The 23,450-nt window shown below is 41.2% G+C and overlaps 1 protein-coding gene across 1 annotated transcript in view; it reads left to right on the forward strand.

Moving 5' to 3' along the window:
• The window catches only part of DENND1B (DENN domain containing 1B), a 272,657-nt gene that overhangs the window by 54,654 nt on the left and 194,553 nt on the right, over positions 1–23,450 (forward strand). Inside the window, exon 3 of the mRNA XM_060232357.1 lies at positions 15,938–15,981. Within this exon, the coding sequence (XP_060088340.1) occupies positions 15,938–15,981 (44 nt within the window). The remainder of the gene's footprint in view (positions 1–15,937; positions 15,982–23,450) is intronic.

Genomic DNA, 23,450 nt, shown 5'->3' on the forward strand with positions numbered 1-23,450 from the left:
GACAGAGACTGAGAGGGTCACTTCGAGCCTGCCAGAGAGGCTGAGAGGACAGCTGATCCTGTGAAGGAGCTTGAGGCGGAGACGGGGAAATCTTCCAGAGACGGCAAGCTCGACAAAACCAGCCAAGAGGGCTGTGTGTGTGTGAGTCAGTTAAGACCTGAATGGTCACAAATACCTAGAGACAACTCTGAAGATCTAGTGAGGTGGTTGAGGGAGTGGATGTGGGTCTGAGACACCAAGAAGGGCTGAGAGGAGAGACTCCAGTTGAGGAGTGAGACTAGACACATCAATCCCAAGAGGCCAGACCTTGGCTAGAGGTGGAGAGTGAGTTAAAGGGAAACTGTGAACTGTGTAACTGTGAGAGACTCAAGAAAAGATAAAGTGAATGTAAAGCCTGAAACAACTGAACAACGTATTAGCCTGTTTAAATATCTCCCATATCCCCAAGTTAAGAACTTTGTGTTACAATAAATCTGTGGTTTAAGTTAAAGTTCTCAAGAGCCTATATTTTGTGGGAAGAACAAACAAAGCTGCTGTGGTCCCATCAAATAAACAAGTAAAATACCCCGAAGAGACTGAAATAAAGAGGTCCAGTGAGGCTGTGAGGCGGGCGCTGCTATAGCGGGATATAAATAAAATATATTATTATTATTATTATACTGCAGGAGAGTATTGGTCTATCTAGCTCAGTCACCTATGTGGCAGCAGTTCACCAAAGCCTTTGGAAAGAGGCCTTGCCATTCACTGACTGCCATCTTGTCAAGCAGGAAATACCTTTGATTGAACCAAGGACCTTGTTATGTACAAAGCATGGTCTATGGCCTCCCTTCTATTTTTCTAGAGGTCTTGATCCCAGATACCCTTTTGGTGTAGGTGAATTAGAACCCACTGCTCCAGCGGTGAACCAGAGTAACATGGCACCACACTTTTCCTGCCTGTCTCATTCCATGCAGTGATCCCTCTCGCCAATCTTTTTTTTTTTCTTTTTTTGTGTGTGTTTGTGTGTGAGAGAGAGCGCACTTTCTTCAGCTGAGGTGTTATGGTGTGTTTTTACATGAACATGCTCTCATTAAGTCTCTTGAAGGATATTTGGTTACTCCTCCCTTCAAAATGGAAAGCATTGTCTGAAAATATTTCATCTCAGACACACAATGAAACATTTCTGTTGGACATTACCTTTCTTTCTTATGGGAAAAGTATTTATTCTCTATTTCAAGTGGGCACACAAAATGGCACAAATGAACATCGCTGTTGCCAGCACATTGGCTAGTAATTACCATCTTCCCTCAGTTACTCAGTACTAGGTTATGCTTATTAAATTCCTTTTTTGGGGGTGTGTGTGTACATTTTTGATTTTAGTTTTAAGTTTATACTTTGCACAGCCTGAGACTTCCTGCTTCTTCACTCCCTGAGCCAAGCTTAATCTTTTTGACCTTTGGTTTTATGTTTTTTTCTTCTTTTCCATTTATAGTAGAAGTAAGTCTTTCTCAAAAGCGCTAATACTATTAGGTTTCTGATCTGACATTTCCAGAGGAACAGAAAAAGTCTCTTTGCTTTCCTTAGAGAGCTATAGTCTTTAGAGACTCCTCCCAAGAAGGCTTTTTAAGAAAAAGGAAAACACTCTCTATGATGATGGTCAGGATCTCAAGTAGGATACTTAGTTTTACATAGTATCAGAGAGTAGTTGTGTAGGTCTGCAGTAGAAGTGCTACATTCAAGTCCAGTAGCACCTTAGAAACCAACATGATCCCACTGCCAATTCTTGTTACTTTTAAAAATGGTAAAACAGTGGTGAACAACTCTCTAGGGAATAGTGTTTACAACTAGTCATCCATGAATATCAGATGGCTGCTTTAGGCTTGCCAATCCCCAGGTCCCAGCGGGTGTTCTCCCACTTTCCCAGGCTCCTTCCCGCCCCCAGTCAGCTGGCCGGCGGGGGGAGGGGGGAAGCCCTGCCTCCACAGCCATCATGTGCCTTTCCCGCTCAGGAGGCTTTGGTCTCTACTTGAAAAAGCCTTCCTCTTTGGATGGTGTGTCTGTGTCTTTAAGGCTGAAGGGGAGCAGGGGAGGAGGCAGAACAACATGGCTGTGAAAGGAGCCTCCGTTTATTGCACAATCCTTGCAGAGGTCATTTGCACAGTGTGAAGGTAAACTTGAACCTTTGGTTGTCCTGTGTTACTGTGAAAAACTTGAAAGTTCAGCAGCTCGTGAGTAGAGGTGCTAATCCTCAGGTGGGGGCAGGGAAGTCCCGGTTTGGAGGCACTCCGGAGCTTCAGGGTCATCAGAAATGGGGGGTGGGGGAGGGAAATGGCTGCTGGACCATAGGGTATAATGGAGAATTAATCCCGGGGTATCTGGGGCTTTGGAGGTGTGGTTTTTTGAGGTAGAGGTACCAAATTTTCAGTGTAGCATCTGATGAGTCTCTTCAAAATGCTCTCCAAGTGTCAAAAATATTGGACCAGGGGGTCCAATTCTATGAGCCCCAAAAGAAGGTGCCCCTATCCTTCATTATTTCTAATGTAGGGATGGCATTAAAAAGGTATGTGGTCCCCTTAAATGTGATGGCCAGAACTTCCTTTGGAGTTCAGTTGTGCTTGTCACAACTTTGCTTATGGCTCCACCCCCAATGTCTCCTGGCTGCACCCTCAAAGTCCCCAGGTATTTCTTGAATTGGACTTGGCAACCCTAGGCTGCTTCCACATGGCAAGGATTTCCCACATTGCTTTTATTGCTACCGCAAACACTGAGGTTGTAATCCTTGCAATGAAACTTCCACATGGAGGATTTTCTGTCCACTTGGCTCCCTTGTTCCCAACTTTCCCCTTGGAGAATATAGGCTGTTGGATGGAGCAGTGAAACTACTCAGTTTGCATATTGGGAGGAGTGTGTGTACCTCAGGACTGAAGTTTTAAAAAAAACAAATTGGGTGGGATGTAGAGCATGAGACCTAATTGTTTTTCTTTCCAAGTGCTGGATTGCTGAAAGGTCTCAGTGAAGAGGTTTTTGGCCTATTATGCATTGGTGTTTTTCCTCACTTTTGCTGTGCATGTCCATCAGGTTTTCTTTTGTCTTTTTGCATTGATTTACCTCCATTCAGTGCTCAGTTTGCTTTCTGGTCACTGTTTCCCTGAGTTTTCTGAGAATGCTTTGTACCAATTTCCCCCCTTGTTTTGCTTCCAAGTCAAGGGTAATTCAAAAGCTTACATATTTCCTCAGATGTCCCCCTGCCCTTTTGCCACCCCTCAAAGGTCACTCCCTGCCCACATCAAAGTCATTCCTCCCACTCTGCATCTTCTGCCATCCTGCTCCCCCCTCATTGGTGTACAAACTCCATGTCCCCCTCATTTTATTTTATGTTTTTTTTACAAGCAGCATGAGTCTAGCGATATGAGATTATCACTAGTCTTGGGTCCCCGAATAAAATAAAATAAAAATAATGGGGGAAGTTTAAAAGGAGCTGCTCAAGGTTTAGTTCCCTGCTGGTATTGACTTGAAAAGGGGATCAAAGAGGAGGCAAACGGCAATGTCCCCAATGCAAAATGAAGAAATAAAAAAATTAGTGCTGCATACAAACAAAATAAAGGGGGGGGGAAGAATGGTCAAGCTGGAATGAAATTGACATGAGATGTAAAAAGAGACACTGGGATGGGAAGCCTAAAGCTTTGAAAACATTTTTTCCTTTCATGCTTTAGTGAATGGGGGGTGGGGTAGGGTTGTGGCAGGGGTGGGAAGAGATAACGATTTTGGCAGTCTTTGGAAGCCTAACATGGACCTTCTGTGAACCACCAAATTTAAGAAACAGTTGGGGATCAATCAATTTAGAGGAAGAGTGCCATCCACACAGGACAAGCATTTAAAAATTGCCAAGATCATGACCAGTGTGCAGGATCAAATTACAGAATCAGAAAGAGAAAACTAGGTAAATTTGCAAGGAAGGGCAGGAAATTAGCATTACTGTGTTAATAAAAATACCCTTCTTTTTTTCAATTTAGTGGCACAAGACTAAAAAATCTCTCCAGAGCTTCTGTGCAAAGCGTGATGGAGTTGCAGCCAATTTTGCATAGGTGTGGGTTTCACACACGCATTACCACACATTTGCACAAGTGTGTGTTGCGCACACACATTACCAGCAGTCACAGCTTGCAATATCAGTGTGAGTGGGTTATTTTGTGCATTTTTATACACTCAACATGTTCCCCCATATTATGAGATTGTGTGACGCTTTCCCATTTTTCACAGTGCTCGATAATACAGAAGATAATCCCCTGGTGCTCGTTAATATGGAAAATAATGAAAAAAGATTCCAGCACAGAATTCAGTTGACTTGCTTTGTGTAAATATGTGCTAAAATGGTAATTCTGAATCTTTGTCAGTCCTTGAATTCACTTATATTATGGCCTTGCTTCATTTGTACTGTCACTGACATCTTTCTATTTTGGAGAGTCCTGAATATTCTGTGTAATTTTATTCTGTCCAAGAGTTATTTTTTTTCCCTTTTTGAAAACTAAACTGATTTAATTTTGTAGTTATAAATTATGTTGCTTAAGCATAATCACAAATGGAACAATCAAGATAAGTGGGTGAACTGAATCATGGCACCAGGGAAGAAGGCATGTTGGCACAATTCCATTAAAAGGTTTCCTAGCTGTTGGAGTCACACTGTTTTTTCTCTGTGCAGGCCTATTAACCTGTTTTTTTTTTTGCTTTGCTTTGTTCTTATCAGAAGTTTGGTGTTGACTTTTCAAAACTGGTATGTGAAGTACGTCAAAACATAGATTTTCAGCTAGTGTTGCCTGTCATAGATAAATCAATGCTTGAATGTATGTGGAGTAGCATTTTAATTTTTTTTTTTTTTTGCTCATCTGGATGGCCCTTGGGACAGATGGCCCCTCACTGTTGATGGTTCGATTTCAGTGATCACCCACAGCTTCAGAGGAGTGCGAAGAAAAGAAATTGCTTTCTTTGTCAAGGTGTTTTCAATTCAATTCTCACCCATTAGCCCTGTTTCCTTAAGTTCTGAATTACTCCATCAGGTGACTGATGAGTGCATTTTCCCCCTCATGCTATTGAAATAGGACTGGTGTAAAAGAGAAGAAAATCAAAAATTAGGTTCATAGTTATTGATTATTAAAGTGGCTTTAATCCATGACTTGGTTTGATATATTTGAGCTGTCAAAAGATATTGAACAAGAGTAGCAGAACAGAAAAAGTTGAAAGGTAGAGAACTTAGTCTTTTAAATATGTCCTGTGTGTTTAGAAGCAGAAATTAATATTCACAGTTTAAATTGATTGTGGTTCTTTTTGTTACAAGGCTAGAAGAGCTTTTAAAGATCCCTTTGTGCAAGTACGAAAGGTTAGATGCTAAAAGTTACATTCCTTGTGGAATTGCATGGCTGCAAAATATAATCTGATACAGTTGGCAATGTCACAATCAGAGTGGTTTGAATTAAGCTATCCTTGATATTCCCCAGGATGGGAATTGATCCATCAGATCAGGTTTGGCGTCATAGTGTCAGCTCAGTTCCCCTGTGTGTCCCTATATTACCTATGTTAAAAACAGAGGGTTTTACATTTCCTTAGTGAAAAAAACAAAAACCCTGTTGTTGGGGAAATATTTTTCAGGATTTGTTTTTAGTAAAAATCCTCAGACATAAATCCAACATATCCTGCTTTTATTTTCCTAGCTGTTATTTTATTATTCCTTTATCATAATAAACAATGTAATGTAGCCTTTCTTTTATCTAAACTGTCTTGCAGGACATTTGTCTGTTTCTTTAAAAACCAATGTGCTAAATTGTTTTAGATTCTAGAGTACAAATGAGCTTGGTATTCCGTGATCATTTCGGAATAGCAGGCCTACACCAAGAATGTAACACAGGTTTAGGCAAGTCAAGACCCCATTGATTTCATTGGGCTTTCAGCTTGGCTAACTCTGTGCTGGATTGTGGTCATTGCCTTTCACAGTATATGTGCTACACAGTACCTTTTAGTGAATAAAATGCTGCTGAAGAATGCAGAGACAAGAATTAAGTCCTTTTCCATGAAGAGTTGGTCTTGATGGCACTCTACGTAACAGCTCTACAGCTTGTTTTCATTAACACAGGTTCCATCAGAAAGATTTGTGAGGGGCTTAGAGGTGCTAGTTGTTCTGAGGACAATTGTACATGGTTTGCCTAATGTTTTTTCTTTGCTTCTTCTGCTATCTTTAATCTAAATTCCTCTGTTTTTCTCTTTTTGGTAGGCCTCACAAACATATTTTTAATTTTTCCATATAATTTGCTGATTCTGTGAAGTTTAGAGATGTTTTATAAGCCCATCATCTTAATTTAGTTAGGGATTTTTTTTCTTGAAATCCTTTCTTTTGTAGAACATAAAGCCTGGCATGCTCACTCTATCTTCGTGCTTTCTGTGCAGTGAACCTTCACCTGATTAAGGTTTTCATTTTGGAGCATAACGAATGGCATTGCTGCAAAACAGACTCTTCTTTATCTCCCCGGTCAGTTGAAAGTGACTTTTCACTCTGTCTTTAAGTGGTATAACACAGTCTTGGGCCAAAAGGGTTTGACCTTCCAAGATAGTATATGATGCCTCAGAAAGCTGGGAATAAAAAGGCACAAACGTTCAGGAAGTGTGCTATATATGCTGATACAGAGACAAATGGCTGTTAGGAACCTTAGTGCTGTTCCTTTCACTGTGTATCATCAGTGGTCCAGTGCAGTGGTAATGCCCTGTTCTATTAAACAGAGACGAAGTGTCCAATCGATCCTATGTTCTGTATCCCTCCATCTTTCTCCACTGGCCTTACCTGTGGTTAGGCTTTTGTTAGCATCACCCATTGTCAATATCGTTATCAAGAAACTGTAATTTCCCCTAAATGAAGGTTTGCTCATCAGCTTCGATTCTGGTTTAAAACTGCAGAGAAGATGATTCATGGCTAGTGTTACCCATGATGTTGTTGCTGATGTAACACACAACCTTGGATAAGACTGGGAAGGAGGGAGTGGACAAGCTGGTGGCCCCTCCTGTTCCTACAGGACCTCTTTGACAATCTGAGAACAAATACAATATTTAGCTGATAGTTCAGACCAATGCTGCTTTGAATTTCACCTGGAAACAAACTGGAAAGCAATGCAAATCTTGCAAAACGTGTTCTGTGGAGTATGTCGCTGCCACCAGTCTTAACTTTTTGGAACAAGTTGTATTTTGTTTCTAGGCTGTTCACTCACAGCGAAAAAAAAAATCAGAATAACCACACTATGTCATTTAAAACTTGGGGTAATTTTATGTGCATATGATGGATGCACATAGCTACTTCTTTGGCCAAACAGTTCTTTTAACAGGTTGCCACATTTTATGAAGTTTTCATATCATATAACCATTAAAGGAAATAACGGATTTATAACTTGGGCATAACTCCTTTCATGAACAAAAAATGCACAGAGTACATGTTTTGCCTGAAATGTGCTCTCAAGTATTTTCTAAAGTAGCACTCTTATTTGCATATTGTCCTTAATCTGCTACATTTTTAAGTGCCAGAAAAGTTTGCAAGTGTTCTTTTAGGTTTTCTGTCTCTCCCTCTTTCTCTGTTCCCTCCTCCATTAACTTTTTCTCAACTCTGTTTTGCCCTTGTTCTTTTTTTTGATTACAGGTACTTGGCAACTGCCTGCCTTCTTCCTCCAACTTTGCGCATGCTGCTTTCCATTCAGTTCCTAAAATATTTTCTACTTTCATCCTGCTGAGCTAAGATCTGAACACCCCTACCTAAACTTGAATGTATCCATATTCTCTTGCTTGAAATCTGTGAAACTGATCAGAGGAAAATGTTGATCTGATATGCTTCCGTCTTCCTATCCACTAGCAAGTCCATTTTTTTAAAAAAAGAGTATGTTTCCTGTTGAAATTATACCATCGTAAAAATTTTAAAGCTGCTTTCCAGAGTTGCTTCCTCTCTTTTTGCAGTCTGTGATTTCAGAATTTACTAGCAGCGATGACTGCTGGTTTAAATGGTTTTAAAAGATTTGATACATTTGTGGGTGATAGGTTCATCAGTGTCGTTTGGCCATGATGACAAGATGGAACTTCCATGTTTAGAAGTGGCATGCCTCTGAATGGCATTTGATTGGGGGGGGGGCAACAGGAAGAGATGGCTTTCATTGTGGCTTCTGGGATACCTAATTGGCAGCAAGTTGGTAGATGATGGGCCTTTGGTCTAATTCAAGGGCTCTTCTTACATTTGTAAGTTCCTACAATTTTAGAGTGGGCATTGCCTTGAAAATCCTATGGAGTCGTCATAAATCTTCTAGTGACTTGAGAGCACTTTCCACCATTGCACAAAATATTCATTTTGTTAAGCTAAAGACTGGGCTAATATTTTATACTAGTTAAATAAGAATTATTTCCTTTTAAATTAATATAATACAGAATCTGTCAGAAAACATTCTGATTTTCTTAACGATTTTCCGGAGTCAAGGGTTATTCTGTTTGATGCCATTGTAAATAATCACAGCAAAAGGCTCAGGACTGGTGAACTAAGAGATAAAATTCTGTCTAACCGGCTGCTGGAGTCATAAGTACTGATTGTTCTTGTGTATAATCAGTGGGGAAAATACTGTATGCTATTAGAATTGCATTTTACAGTCCTCTAGTGGATGCCAGCCAAGTGCTGAAGCCTCAACAATTGTGAATTTGTTCCAGCAGATGTACTATGCATGGTGTACTCATAATCTGTGGCAACACAGATCATTTAAACAGAATACTTGGCTTTTAGCCACTCTTGACCAACTAATTTCAGTTGAGAGGATGGGCCCAAAAGGTAGGCACTAAGTTAAGGGAAACTCCTTTCCAGCTCTATGCCTGGCATGACTCTGTATCTGGGATCTTTGAGGGCTCATTCACAAGGGATTTGGTTATCGCAAAGGAATCACTACCCATTTTTTAATTTAGATATCTAAGGATTAGTTAAACAGTCATAGATATCTAAGGATTTATTAAATAGTTCAAAAAGGAAATCCAAGTAATATCTTTAATTTGGATTGTCCAAAATGTTACAAAAGAGTGTGCACGCTTTACAGTTCTCCAGTTTTTTTTTTTAAAGAAAGGGGAGGGATGAGCAAAATAATAATAATAATTGCAGGCCATACTCTTATCAGGTATCTTGTACAGGATACAGACTTCATAGACCTGATGATGCTAGCTTCATCTAGGGTCAAGTTGTACCTTAGCTGCCTCCTGGGATAAAGAAGGAAAGAATGGCAGCCAGTGGGTTGGATCCCATGGAAGACTTCCATGAACAAAATGCATTGACTTTATCACTGTCCCCTCTTTCTGTCGCCCCTAATGCCCCACCAAATGCTGCTTGGTAACATGGAACCCCCAGAAACAACATCAGGAAAAGTAGGTCTGCACAGAATTGGCAAAAATAAACCCCCTCTGTCCACAGAAATGCTCTGTAGGATTCAGGAGGCCAGTACTTGAAGATACAAAAAATAGTATTTGAACAAATCTGTTTCTATTGTCAAACGCAGGTTGCTTAGAAGGCTGAGAGCAGAAGGGAACCATGGTAGTCATTGTATTAACAAAAGTGGCAATTAATGCAGATGAATTTGGATAATGTTCTAGAGGACTGGAGGGGTTATTGTACACCTTGAGGTTTAGGAGTTAAATTTCTTCTGCCCCACCATGGGTTCATGCCAACCCAGTTTCTCTGGTGATTCAGGGCACATGAGAAGAGCAGCTCTTGAATAGTTTCTGTGATGTCACAGTGACAAGTAACAGCCTCCCCCCCCCCAACCTGAGATACAGTAATAATAACTGTTGTTGAGAATCCATATGGGAAACAATGTATGCATATTCACTTGTCTGAAAATTATTTATTATCTAACATACAGTGCTTTTTTAAAGAAAAAAGGTGTTCTAGGTGTTTTCAATATTGAGAAACAAGCACTTCATACCTCTTTCTCTTTGGTCCTTAAATTAATTCATTTATTTTAGCCTTTTTCTCCATCTCCTCCACTTTTAACAACAAATAAGTGCAGAGGGGAGGGAAAGAGATGGATGGTTGACTTGTCCCCAGACCTCAGCTGTTTCAGCTGCAGGTGAACTGTCAGGCCAGGGTAGATGACAGTATGCAATTTTGTGATCCAGTTTAGAACATGCCCATAAGACACTGTGCTTCTGGGTCGGGGGATTTCTAAACACACTGGGATTCTTGGCCACACATGACTTTTTGGGTGTCAGATCTGGCCTGTTTAGGAGAAAAGAAGCTTCAGAGACAGAGGGGAAGGGGGAACTAGCAGAAGAGGTGGTTTTGTTGTGATACAGAGAGCTCTTTCTCAGATAAAGTACCTAACTTTTAGCCCCAGTTCTGTAGCTATACTCAAGAAGACTAGGGCTATGCTCAAAGCTTTTGGTAAAAACTTGAAGTTACTCTAAATGCAGATCTGAAATGTTCTGTCACATGGATCCTTGCCAAACTCTAACAAATTACTGATGGTCAATTAGAACACTCTCTTCCAGCCTCCCAATGGTCTGCCTGCCCTCAGGGAGAGTTGCCTTCTTTAGGAAGGCTGGTGAAGAGGAATGAGATTTGTACTGTGCCAGCTCTCTGAAGTCAGTGTTGCTCTGCTGAACAAATTGTGTTTCTTCCTAACTTGTTGAGGGTACCTGTGTACATTGCATTCCAGTTAACCCCCAGCTGTTGGAATGATGGGGAGGAAAATTGTATTACATATATATATAATGAATGGAGATGCTGCTGCAAGTAGATGTGGATATTAGCTCTGTGCAGATGTTTCCAGTTTCTAGAAAGTGAGCACGCTTGTTTTCTACAAATAACATGATTGTGGGAGATGACCTAGCCAAGAGAGCTTCTTGTCTATATTTTGTCTATCTTAGCATTCCCACTTACACTTCTTCATTAGGGTAAAGTTTAGGAAAAAAATATTTCTTGGTTTAACCCTAAAGGCAGTGGAATTTGCCTGACTAATTAAATGACTGCAATCTTAAAGTAATCCAAACTCTGTGGACCTTCTGTTGCAAACATGAGAGTGTAATTTTACATAAATAAAGTTACTGGTAGCAAGTGACTTGTAGTAAAGTTAATATTTTCTGAGTTACCATATACCATTCTTTCACTGTTTGTATTCCTTTCTGTAGGCAAATTATAACTTTTGAGAATGCTGAACATAATTGTCCTGACTGGTTCTGGCTGGGACTCTTCCCCCACCCCTTGCCACTGACCCATGGGGCCCCCACACCTACCCAAGTGCCAGCTTGGCCAGCTGAAGATGCTGAGCAGCTCCGCAGTCTGGGGCGCAGCACAGGAGTGGTCCCAAGCTGTTGGGCCTGGCTGCAAGTTTGTTCGGCCTGCTGGGTTGCGGTGGTGGCTCCGCCTGACTGCCAGGAATCTCCTCCAGCCCCAGAGGGTCCCGACAGCCTCCGTGCCAGCTGCCTGGCCCCACCCTGTAGGCAGCATGGGTGTCCTTCCCTTTTATGAGGAGGGTGGGGCAAAGGGGAGGAGAGAGGGGCAGGCCACAAGGGAGCGGGAGAGGTATAAAGGGAGGGAAGACAACGACCGGGGGGGGGGCAATGAGGAAGGGAAGAGGAGAAGCAGGAGACTGGATGCTGACCAAGAGAGGAAGCCCAGAGAGAGAGATGAGCCATCAGTGACACTGTGGCTAGGGACCAGGTGCACTTAACCTGGCCTCTCACCTGGTCTGAGGCCCCCCACTGCCTAGAGGGAAGGTCCCCCTGAGCAACTGAGCTATGGCCACCCAAGGGGCGGGGCCACCTGAGGAGGCAGAGCGTGACAATAATGCAGAATATATTACATATTAATTTTAATTTAGGTGTAAAAATTTGATAAAATGAGAACAAGATTTAATTGATGCTGACCACTATGTGTAGAATATATGTTCCATTGCACACAAAACTGATTTGTGCATTTAAAAATATATCTTGAAGCTCTTTACAAAAACAATGGAATGTGGATTGTAAATTTCCATTTAATTCAGGCCATTGTTAGAGCTTGTTTTTCCAGGTATTGGGTCAAAACTGAATCTCAGTGATCATCTTTAAAGTATGATCTTTAAAGTGGCTTTAAAGTATGATCAGAATGGGATAGGATAAAAATTAGTATTTATCTATAATGACATTTTTTGGTGATCTTGATCTCCAATATCAATGTCAATATCTAGTAGAGTAGTGGCTCCCAACCTTTTTGGCACCAGGGACCGGTTTCATGGAAGACAATTTTTCCATGGATCAGTGTGGGGGGAGGGGGTGGCGCTGGGGTTCTTGCTGCCCCAGGCTGCCTCCTCACCTGCATCCTGTCCCTACCCCCCATGGGAGTCTTTAAATGGAGGGGAGACTGGGGCTGTTTCTGCCGCCTCCCCACTAGATGGCCAGGCCAATCTGCCTCCCCATCTCAGTTGATCGGTGGGGGTCTATAAATGAAGGGTAGATGAAGGTTGTAGCAGCGCTGCCCCTTCCACCTGCCTGGGACCTGGGTGTATGAAAGAGGCGGTGTGGCGTCGCTCTGAGGTTGCCTCCCCTGCAAAGGGAGGCAGCTTTGGAGCTAAGTCACACTGCCTTTTTCATCCGCCTGGGTCCCAAGTGGGTGGAAGGAGCAGCAGGGCTACTCTACCTTGCTTTGAGACTGCCTCTCTTGCAAGGGGCTTTGGAATGAGGTCACACTGCCTCTTTTGTCCACCTGGTCCTGGGCAGGTGGAAGGGGTGGTGGGGCTGCTCTGCCTCACTCCGAGGCTGCGTCCCCAGCCTCGGAGTGAGATCGTACTGCCTCTTTTGTCTGCTCAGATCCTGGGCAGGTGAAAGGGGCGATGTGGTGCCACTGCCTTGCTCCGTGGCCCGGTTGCTAACAGACCACGAATTGGTACTGGTCTGTGGCCCGGGGGCTGGGGATCCCTGCAGTAGAGTACTTACTAAAGGACATCTATTGTACTACAGCCTTTCTACTTCTGGACTGAAATATGGAGAAGGAGGGTGGGTATTAATAATCACTACAGAACAATCTTAGGCATGCTTACTCAAAAGTAAATCCTACTGACTTACTTTCCCCAAGGAAGTGTGCATAGACAGCAGCCATATTCCATCTTAAATTCGCTGATCTAGAGAACAAAGGGCCCTCTGAAGGAGATTTTCAGCTAAGCAAGACTCTGGTGTAAGGCTTTCTACCCTCTCTCCAACCTCTGTAGTTGGAAACTGGAGGAAAGGTGCTCAGTTGGAAATGGTTCCAGGCATGATGGAGGGGTGCCTGAAAAAGCATTCATTTCTGAGCAGAATCAATCTCATGCAAATCTTGTATCCAACCCATCATTCATGCTTGGTTGTATTACACTGTGTGCAGTCAGTGCTTGCAAATACTTTAGTTTTCTTGATGATCACTTGATAATTTAGTAGGAGTTTAGTACAAAATTGTTGTTTTGGATTAAATAAATAGACTTGGCTATAAAGTAAAGCTTTTGGTAATGCAGTTTGAGGTGTATCAAGGCATATGATGTTGTAATTTTGTATAAATGTAAACTAAGAGATGTATTGTGGATCACACATATTCTGTGGTGACAGTCTTTTCTGCTCGCTATTTCCCACCCTCTCACCCATAAAATCAGCATAAAATTGGCCTAATGTTGCCAGTTCAAATGGATATGTAGAAATCAATCCACCCAGGAAAAGTAAATTCAGCCTTTGTAGATCTCATTCTCAAGAGATTGCATAGCTGCAGAATAGGATTATTTGTTCTCCTCTTGTGTTCTTTTGTTTTTTGTCTCTGCAGCTCTTGTATTTGCCACAGAGCTGTATTAGGTACAGAATAAATGTGACCTTAAAGAGGATGGAACCAAATACAAACCATTTAATACAATGGTTTGGAGAATGATCAAGATCCCACTCTTCTCCTGGAATTAGGATAATTGAATTGCAACCACTATTGCTAAGGCCTGATATAGATTGGTTTAATATATTGTTAAGAGATCAGTAGTGTGCCTCTCCCTCCTCTCTGTTGCAAATTATTTTTCCCTCTTTTTCCTGAACTCAGCCATAATTAGTGTCCTATATCCCACAGTAAGATTGGAAGGCATGTACAGCACTCTTGTCAAGATTTGGTGTGATCTGGCCCGGATAGGAGCCAACCTGGGAATCTGGGTGTGCTTCATTAGACCTTATGGAAGTAATGAATTTTGCTATACAGTCTTAGAATACAGTTAGTAACATCTAGCTGTTACAGAACACATGCACTCAGGCACTATAATGTATATTGCTGTGTAGTACATACAGTACATATAAGGGGTCCTGCTGTGTATGTACATGTAGTACTTATATGTAGTACATATAAAGTGTCTTGCTGTGTTGGTCTATAGTGTACAGCAGGGGTCGTTTGGTAGGGAAAAAGGTGGTGGAACTTATCCAGGGATTGTTATGCAGCTGCACCTACTATTCAGTGGACAAGGTGGGAAGGAGGAGGTGGAACTGTCAGAGAGGTGCAGGAGCTGTGCTCCTATGAGCTCCCACTGAATCCGAGGCCTGGTGTACAGAATGAAAAAAACATGGTGATTGGTAGTGGTCTGTGGCCCAGGGGTTGGGTGTAGAATCATACAGTTAAAAACATTGTTATATGAGTGAAAATGTGAGCAAAATTTTCAGCAGGCCTTGGGTTAGATCCAACAAATTTGTTCTATTAGGGTTGGGTTAGATCCAACAAATTTGTTCTATTAGGGTTGCCAATCCCCAGTTGAGGGCAAGGGATCCCCTTGCTTCAGGGTAATTAGAAAACAGGGGTTGGGGTTTGAATGTCTCTGGAGACGGTTCCCCTTAGGTCATAATGGACAATTGATCTGTGGGTCTCTGGAGGGCCTCTGTTTTTTGAGGTAGAAGCATCAAACTTTCAGCATAGCCTCTCCTCAAAAAATCCCCCAGGTTTCAAAAAGATTGGACCAGGGGTCCAGTTCTTTGAGTCCCAAAAGAAAGTGCTCTCATCCTCCATTATTTTCAATGACGGGAAGGCATATAAAAGGAGCATGGCCCCTTTAAATGTGATGGCCAGAACTCCCTTTGGAGTACAGTCGTGCTTATCATAATTTAGCTCCTCACTCCACCCCCAAAGTCCCCAGGTATTTCCTGAGTCAGACCTGGCAACCTTAGTTCTGCTAATAGTAGTGCCATCTTCTGGCAGAAAAGCTTCTTGAAGTCTTGTACCAGAGAAAGGTGCCAGTGGAGCACATCCATGGAATTGAATTTTTCAGTTTAAATTTGATAGAGCTGTTCAAATTTGATCAGTGGGCAGTTAAAATAACTTCTGAGGATTCCCATTGGCTGTCCCTGAAACAACTTGTTTAAAAGTTTTATAAAAAATAAATGCTAGGGCAGCTTTGAGAAACACATTCTTTAAGGAGATGCTACTTTGCTTATTTTGTTAGTTAACGTAAAGTTCACTTCATTGTAACGAACACAGTATATGTCAAACGTGCTGTGTTCCATGGTATTCTTAATCGGCAGTTGTAAATCCCAAATGTTTATTAGGTGGGGGACTGAGAATAATTACATGGGCTTGAACTAGGACTTTGTAGTTACTTCTATTTCCAATTTCCTTACAATTTTTTGCCTGCTGGAGTAAGTCCTTTAACAGTATGTCAAAGGATCCATAGGGTTAAAATGCAGTTTTAAAAGGCAAAAATAATCTAGCGTAGAATAACTTTTGATGGTTGTGTTAACAAATGCGCTGGGGGTTTAATTATATCTGTCTGTCTGTCTGTCTATCTATCTATAATCCAGCACCTTTTGAATAATCCAGCAACTTAGTTTTGAATAACTTTTTGTACCTGTCTGTGAGCCTGAAGTGACATTGACCCTCTTTAATATTAATGTACTCTGCTATAATTCTCTGTTCTTTTGCCTTTGATTAATGCTGTCTGTCAATTATTTACAGATCCTGTGGTTTTGTGGAAGTTCCCAGAGGACTTTGGAGACCAGGTTAGAAATATGATATTGATCTTTTAAAAAAGATTATTTATTGTTGTTGTTGTTTGTTCTTAGCAGCCACCCCCTTTCCATAGGTTTTTAAAAGTTCTTCTGCTCAGCTGTAGAAAGGCAGATGGCTGATGACTGTAATAACAGTTTTCATCACTGGTTTGATCATTAGATTGTATTTGTGGCGGTAGGAATTGCACATCATGTTAGTTGCTTTCATAGATTTATCACGTTATTATTTTTAATCTGGGCTCATCTCTTGACCTGACACGATTGGTGATATTTTTATTTCAGCAGTCATAAATACAGTTCCAATGAGATAAAATTAGGGAAATGAGGACTGCAATATTAAAATTGCCACTGTGTACGTGTTGTCAGTGATAATCTGGTGGCGCTAGATTTCCAACATGGGTACAACACACTGGCTGTGTATATAGTACACAGGGCCAGATCTAGCCTGTTTGGCACCTTAGGCAAGGCTAACTATTTGCTCCCCCCCTCCATGCACTGATAAACATTTTCAAAAACAGATGAATTGTGGGGAATTGAAAAGCACAAAGCTTGAATTTGCTCCTTGACCTGGATAGCCCAGGCAAGCCTAATCTTGTCAGATCTTGGAAGCTGAGCAGGGCCAACCCTGACAAGTATTTGGATGGAAGACCTCCTTGAAAGAACAAAGTGGGAAGGGCAGGCTCTATTCAGCCACCTCTGTGAATATCCTCCAGCCTCAGCAGTCAAAAGTAAAAATCACTACATCACTAATGCAATGACAGCCACTGCCCTATTGAGCCATTTCCATGCTAAGCATAATTTGGGTGCAGAAATCTATGTTTTTTGTTGAGCAGACAGGGCTGATGTCACTTCATTCCACAGTATCCTATCATGTGACAGAGAAAAAAGCAAAAATATTCAGTATGGCCGGTGTATACAAATGCTTGTCCCTGCATGCTTCGTGTGTTCACTCTGCCCTCTGTGCATGTGTACAGCCCATCAAAAGACTTCATCCAAACACCAAATGGATTTCTCTTAGCTGGGTGTTATGTGCACCTGTCAAGTTATTATTTAGACGACTTTTATACCATCTGTCCAAGGAACCTGACCGAGTCAACTCCCTTTCTCATGCCCATGTGTGCCAGTCCCACTGTCACCTGTCTTACAGATCTTCCTCTGGGAATATGTACAGTACAACTCTCATCAAAGGGTTCGTTTTAACATGTTATGTCTCCCACTTCTCTATGCTCAGTTTGCATGCTGGCCACTGTATATATTATTATTTTCATGTATAGCCTGCTTTTCTCACTGTGACCCAAGGCTGATTACAAGTATGGTATATTTTTTAAAAAAACCCTTTCTTAGTCAATCAGAAGGCAGAGTACAAAATATGATCAAACCCAGAAATCAGCAAGAAGATTACAACGTATGATAACATCTGAACCCAACAGCAAAGACTCATTTCCTTATTGCGCCAACATTTAGTATATTTGCGGGGCATGGATTTGGAGTTAATTCCATCCCCCTCATCAGAAGATGTTTCTTCTTCCCAGTCTCTGACTGGGCAACCTTTTACAGCCTGTCCTTGGGGGACCAAGTTGGGCTGTGAAGGTGTGACACAGTGAGATTTGTTGTTGGCTGGGTTTTTAAAACTGGTTCTTGCAAATAGTAGTTCAGCAGTCAGATCTCTACAGCACAGCAGCTGGCTCTTCCAAGAAGGAGTCCTCCTTAAACTGAGCAGAATATGTCAAGTGGGTGGAATTTGAATACCTGGTGGGGCATGATACTTTTTGAACCAAAACTCATGGCACTTTTTGAACCAGATAGTTATTACCTGTTCTAAAACACTGATTTTTAAAATGGAAGTTGTAATGTCATCGATTTTAATAGTGTATTAAAAACACTATAAATGATATAACTAATAAATTCTGATGAGATTATTTACATGACCAATCACATCAGGATTTATCAGTTGTATCATTTTTTAAAAAATTATTTTATTTCATGTATTCCCCACTTTTCTCCTATATCATACAGCTGATACTCTTAGAACTACTGTAAAGAACCCCCACCTCAACCCCTGAGATATCCCACAGGAGGAAAGGCAAAATTTTGGGGTTTTTTAAATACACTCGATGCTTTTTATTAGATTTTATTGAGTAATGCCTTTTGTTCTTTTTATTTAAGCAGATTCCTCAGCTTAGTTTAGTTTCAAGTATCCCAGAAATGTGAAGAAAAGTAGGACATGTAAATAACAATTTGAGATATATTTTTAATATAGAACCTGTTTAAGGAAAACATTGTCAAAGCAGTTTACAGCTCAGCATTTGTTTTTTTGAAAAATATTGGTGCTACACTTTTATTTATAGTTGTGTACCGCTGTAAGTTTAACACATGGCAAACTCTGTGTAAATCATTGACACTGATGCATGCATGCACTACAGTAAAAGATTGCAGACTGGGTGCACTGTGTCTTATAACAATCTACGCATTAACAGGAACACTTGATTTCAATAGGAGGTGGACTGCCAATTAAAACAGGTTTTGCTTGGGACAAATGCATGTTGGGTTGCATGTTCCTCCTCTTATTTTAATTTTATTCTCAAAGGCATCTGTGGTGGTTATGGGATGATGGGGGGAGGCTCTGAGGTAGCTGCCTTCTGGACTGAAGAATGTCCAGCCCCCTGCTCTGGCCTCTCTAGATTCTTTAAACCCCAACCACCCACAGTCAAATAGAAAGGGGAATACAAGCTTTGATTAAAGGATTGGTGTAATGTGTAAGCCATGTGCTCCTGAAAGGTCTCTTCTTTGGAGACCTGCTAGACCAAGACTGTATTTATTTGTGAGGTAAATAGGAATCATTTTTTCTTAGATATCAGACTAGACAGAGATGAACAACAAAGGTTTATTTAACAGTATTTAATAGGTGGTAAATGCTTTGTGCGGATGGCTTCAATATATAAAGTAAAACTGACTCTCAGCTTCGCCCTCCTCTGCCCCCAATGAGAGTTACCGCTTTGTAGCTGAAGCTCAAGTAAATAAATCCTGCAGGGAGATTTGATTCCCCTTTCTCTAGGTAGGTTACCTCACCAGGTTCAAGACTGCTCTCTTGCCACACAGAGCTCCTTTCCAGAGAACCTGTGCACGTATGCTAGGAACAACGGGCCCATAACATGATGCTTATTTGTCACACTAAAGCAAGTTTGCATCACTAAATCAACCCCAAATCCTAACTAAAAGCCAAGTAAAAGCCTGGCTAATCTGACACCCCTATCCAGGGTCACAAAACCCTTAACCAAAGAAAAAAGTGATTCTCCACCCTTCTTAAACTGAAGCTGGCTCCCTGGCTCCCATCCAGTGGAGTTCTCTGGGTTCTGATTGGCTGACAATCATTTGGAATTAATGAAGGCAAAATTACAAGGATTGGTTCAGAGCCCTGAAGGAGAGGTGGAATTTTTGAGGATGATTGCAACAGCATCTTTTCAGGCTCAGTATATGCAAGACATAAAAAAACCTTATTAATTAGCTCCCTTTGAAGTTGTTTGTATTCTTATTATTTAGCCTGTTTAACTCAATTATAAAGCCACATATAAAGTTAAAACAAACAAAAAAAGCAAGTCAGTTGGGGGGTCTCTCAAATCTTCAGGTTCATTAGCTGTAATTTTATTGAGTGGGCATACTATTACTTGACCTGATCGAGCTTACAGGACTGTTTGAGGATAAAATATGATAGGGGCATACAATAATTTGGTATCTCATCCCTTGCAATTGAAGGGAGGACATGACAACATTACTTGAACAAACAAGGTACAGCGATGCAAGAACAGTGCTTCCACATGGCAGGTTTCCTTGCCACAGTCCCCCAGCAGCAATCATCCCCCCACCACCCAGCTACTGAGGCCTTAAATTTGCAGTTGAACATTGATATAATAATTTGTGTTTCAGGACCTCTTAATTACCAGCTTTTTTTTTTAAAGTACTTATCCCCTTTCATGGCAGAGATATTTCCCCTTCTACTCAATGAAAGGGGATAGGGAATTACTTTTTAAGAAATGAAAGCTGGGAATTCAGAGAACCTGACACACAAGTTACTATATGTTGTATTTCTACAATGATATTTGATTACATTTTTAAGCATACAAAGCTCCCTCCCCCAATGGGGTGGAGGAAATGGCAGCGCCAAGGATGGGGCAGGAAATATATGCCACAGAAAGTAGAAAATACAAACTTTCCCACCACAACAGCCATCCAGACTTTATTGTGATCTTATCCAAAACTTTGCAGCAAAGCAGTTTTGAAAAAGATAGGAGAAAAGCCAGGGAAATCCAAGGAAGTGCACAAATGCACTATAATGCTGTGGGGAAGTATGCCCCCCCCCAAAAAAAATCTGCTTTCCAGATGCCTTAAACCCAGTGCAGATAATTAGTGTAGAATAAAACATTTGAGTATGGTGCTCTGGATTGATATTCAGTGCTGAAATCCATTTATGCTTATCTGACCTTGATATTACCTTTAATGCTGAGTATATTGGGTTCTCAAATTATACCTGGTTTCTAAAAATATTTGTATGCATGGCCCTGGAGCAGCAGTTACTTTTGCTGGAAGACTATTTTGAAGCTAACCAGCAGTTACCTACTATCTCATTTTCTTTCCTTTTCCTCCCCTGTAGGGAGGAAGAGAACTATAGTTACATAGGATCATTGTTTTCCCACTGCTTTCAGATTGCAGAGTAATGACATAACATTTAAAGCCCCTTCCTAGTAATTATCCATTATTATTCTGTTTCATCTACCCTTTTCCCTTGCATGCTGTTGTTTCAAATTGTTGTATCTGAACAAGAGATCAGCATGAACTGAAGTGCAAACTAAAGCTCATGAGAAACTGGGCCCAGTTTGTGGTTTGTGAACCTCGGTTCGTGCCATCCTGCCCTCATGAACCACATGAACTTTCCAGGTGGGTTCCTATGGTTCACATCAGCAGACACGCTGGCTCTGGTGGCAAGGCATTTGCAAAACCATTTAAGGGGATCTCTTTAAGTGGTTGTTGCAAGCTGTACTACCACAGCTGCAAAACTCACAAACAAACTGAGAAGGCATTTAAAGGAACGTTCCCTTTAAATGGCTTTTGCAAGTGGGCACCCTGGCTGTGTGACGCTCAAGTGGTGAACTTCACCACCGTTTATGCTCACACATTATTCACACACAGCTTTTGCAAGATCTCCCCCCCCCCCCTTCTATTCTGCTGGCTTCAGAGAGCTGCAGCCAGCAGAAAGGAGGAAGGGAAGATCCACAAACTGAACCAGCTCATGAATTGGGGGAGGTTCATCCCAGTTTGTGGGACCTCATGAACTACAAACTGGATCAAACCTCCATTTTCCCTGTTCAAGCCCATCCCTCATCTCAACTATGAGGAGAACTCAAGTAGGGCACTGTGGAGTCAGGCAGAACCTTCCGTTTGGGTCAGTTGCTAACCTCTGTTTTATTGTTTTAAGATATAAAAAGTGTCACTTACCAGAAAATAAATTATTTTAAATTTAGAACAGGTATGACCAGAATGAGCTGCTGTGGACTATGTATTTTAATAGATGAACATTTGCCTGCCTACTTGGGTACTGGAGATTTATTATTACAGTTTCTTTTGCCTTGTTTGCTTCCAAGGCAGTGAGGCTTTCCAAGCATCTCATCAGAAAGGAAGTGAAGTTAGGCAAGGGGAAGTGTGCAAGTGAGTTAAATATTGGGTAGAGATTCCAAAGTAATGTATGACAAGTGAACTTGCAATGATGAGAGATGTGCAAACTCTAGGTACAAAAGCATTTGGCAAGTCTTTCCAACTTCCTTTTTGTGTGTTACCTAAGAATTGCAGTTAGAGAAAACACAGCTTTCCAGTGCAGCAATGCCATGATTTTCATTATAGTGGGAAAGTTCCCCCTGACGATAAATTTGAATGCATGAATTCTTAGACTCTGACACTTTTAGATCTTACAGCTCTCCTGCCTCCCTTCTCCTGAGTGTGTGGCATACCACCAAAAGAACTGTATATCTTTAGAACATCAGAGTTGGGTAGGTGAGTTTCTAGACCTGGTACCATATGAGGGAAACTTAAGAATCTGTATAAGGCAAAAATTTGATCCATGCTAATAACTAGGAGCTGAACGTCACAAGACTTCAAGAAGTCAGGTCCAGCTTCCGAGACCCAAGTTGCTCTCCCTACAACCGCGCAGCAGCTGCAGACAATGCCATTTAAAAGATCTGCAAGGGCCTGATTTGGCTTAGGTAATGAAGAATGTGTTCTATAGTCATGCATTAAGCTGGGATCCAGTGAGCAGCTTGGGTTTATAAGCAGTTTTTGATTCTGAGGGGTTGAATCCACCATGTGCTTTTTTGTGCTTTTCAGTTTTCAAAGCAGAAAACTAAGCCTTAAGCCCCCCTGATTTTTATAAAAGATTTTTACAGTTCTTTGGATCATGACTATAATTTTTACAAAATCACTTGGTGGCAGAGACTTGGTTTTACAGATGACATCAGTAAAAGATACAAATGTATTTGTGTTGAAGTATAAAGAAGATCACAACTTAATGCTAGAAACTGGTTATATGATGGTTATATAATTTAGTTCCTGTCACTACTGTTACAATTCTGTTTGCATTTAACACCAGTAATACACTTGTCCAACAGCAGCTCATGTCAGGATTCAAAGACAACTTAAACTAGACAAAGACAGTTAAACAAAAGACAAGTTAAACTAGAGAGCCAATTTGGTGTAGTGGTTAAGTGTGCAGCCTCTTATCTGGGAGAACCAGGTTTGATTCCCCTGTCCTCCACTTGCAGCTGCTGGAATGGCCTTGGGTCAGCCATAGGTCTTGCAGAGGTTGTCCTTGAAAGAGCAGCTTCACCCCACCCATCTCACAGGGTGTCTTTGCGGGAAAAGAAGATAAAGGAGATTGTAAGCTGCTCTGAGACTTTGATTCAGAGAGAAGCGTGAGGTATAAACCTACAGTCTTCTTCTTATTGGTTCTTGCTGTAACTGTATCCATAGATCAAGTCATTGCCACCTCAATAATTATATTTTTGTGCCATATTAAAAATAAACCTTAAGTTGAATCAAAAGAATTGTAAATGGAGTTCTGCTGATGGAATGGGCCTTTCCACAACTTCTGCAGCTTGCAGCAATAATAGCTGCTCCTGCAAATTGTTGATCCTTGGAAGCATTGTGAGATGCTACATAGAAAGCTGCAGCTTGAGGGAGAAATCTGTGGGGAATGTGGGAATAGAAGGGACCTCCAGTCATGCAGACTTGTTTTGGATCATTTTATCAAGCAAACCAGCATCCATAAATTTAGTAATCATAATTATTAAGTATGCTGTTGTATTATAGTAGTTGTGATATACATACAACTAGATATAGCCACTTCGGAGATCATTTGAGGGACAAATGGAGTACATACCTTGAAAATAAAATAAATGCTAATGGGTGAGTTTTCA

This window comes from Heteronotia binoei, chromosome 2, assembly GCF_032191835.1.
Source record: "Heteronotia binoei isolate CCM8104 ecotype False Entrance Well chromosome 2, APGP_CSIRO_Hbin_v1, whole genome shotgun sequence".
Taxonomy (NCBI): Eukaryota; Metazoa; Chordata; class Lepidosauria; order Squamata; family Gekkonidae; genus Heteronotia; species Heteronotia binoei.